The sequence below is a fragment of the Geospiza fortis genome, unplaced genomic scaffold, assembly GCF_000277835.1.
Source record: "Geospiza fortis unplaced genomic scaffold, GeoFor_1.0 scaffold2457, whole genome shotgun sequence".
NCBI classification, from domain to species: Eukaryota; Metazoa; Chordata; class Aves; order Passeriformes; family Thraupidae; genus Geospiza; species Geospiza fortis.
The window spans coordinates 129,256-130,479 of NW_005054720.1; the positions used below are offsets into that span (position 1 = coordinate 129,256).

The 1,224-nt window shown below is 67.2% G+C and overlaps 1 protein-coding gene across 1 annotated transcript in view; it reads left to right on the forward strand.

The window, feature by feature from the left end:
* Positions 1 to 252: 252 nt before the first annotated feature.
* LOC102036000 (tripartite motif-containing protein 2-like) overlaps positions 253 to 1,224 on the forward strand; it is a gene marked incomplete at its 3' end in the record, with an annotated part of 4,851 nt that continues 3,879 nt past the window's right edge. The window contains exons 1-2 of the mRNA XM_031065256.1: positions 253 to 440; positions 699 to 930. Coding sequence (XP_030921116.1) covers positions 283 to 440; positions 699 to 930 — 390 coding nt within the window. The remainder of the gene's footprint in view (positions 441 to 698; positions 931 to 1,224) is intronic.

Sequence of the window (1,224 nt, forward strand, 5' to 3'; positions counted from 1 at the left end):
CCAGAGGAAGGCACTGGGGACCTGCAGGAGCTGGAAAGGCTTCAGGGAGGCTGGGATCTGGGGAAGGCTAAGGAGGTCTGTGAGGATCTGGAAGGGCTGTGAGGGTCAGGGGGGTGGGGGGGCTGCAGGCCTTGGAAAAAGGGTCCAGAAAGGGTCTGGGGAGGCTGCAGTGGTCCCGGGAGTCTGGGAGAGGCTGTGTGGGCTCAGGAGGTGGTTTGGGGCGGGCTGCAGGGTCCTTGGGCTGAGGTGTGGGGCAGCAGGTGAGCGCAGGTGTGGCAGGTGATGGAGTTCTACTGCGAGCCCTGCGAGACGGCCATGTGCCGGGAGTGCACGGAGGGGGAGCGGCGGGAGCACCGGGACCACCGCACCGTGCCGCTGCGCGACGTGCTGGAGCAGCACAAGGCAGCCCTGCAGCACCAGCTCGACGCTGTACGGGCCAGGTATGGGGCAGGGCTTGCTGGGGGTCCTCTTGGCCCCACTCCCACTGGTATCAGTGCCAGCTTGATGCCACCCCCACACGGTACAGAGGGAGGGGTGGCTGAGGGCGTCGTGGGTACTGTGGGGTTTGAGGGTTCAGGGAGTGCCCGTGTCCTCCTTCTGCAGAATACCACAGCTGGATGAGGGTGCTGTGGGGGGCTTCAGGGTTCAGGTGGGGTGGGTGAGAGTTTGGGGCTTCAGAGGTTCCCGTGTCTCCCCAGGCTCCCGCAGCTGGCGGCAGCTGTGGGGCTGGTAGCTGAGATCAGCCGGCAGCTGGGGCAGCGCCGGGCTGAGGCCGAGGCGGAGATCGGGAGCAGCTTCGAGGAGCTGGAGGCAGCGCTGCGGCAGCGGCGGGAGGTGCTGCTGCGCGACCTGGAGGCCACCTGTGCTGCCAAGCAGCAGGTAACACACCTGGGGCTCTGTGCCCTTCACCAGCCCTTCCTGGGAGCGTGTGTGGGTACCCCAGCCATGCCCCAGTGCCAGTGGCCCAGCCGGTGCAACAGTTGGGGTCCCAGTGCAGCACCAGCCTTGGGGCTGTGGCCATGGCTGCGCTGCAGGTGGGGGAGCCTTGCCCACATGGACACCACAGAGACGTGCCATCCCCACAGGATGTGTGGAGGCACACCTGGAGGTGCTGCAGCAGGGGCAGGATGTGGCTCAAGTGTGGGTGTTGGCACTGGGGTCCCAGCTGGTGCCACAGGCGATGTCCGTTGGTTCAGGTGTGGGTGGTGGCGCCGGGGGCCCCGG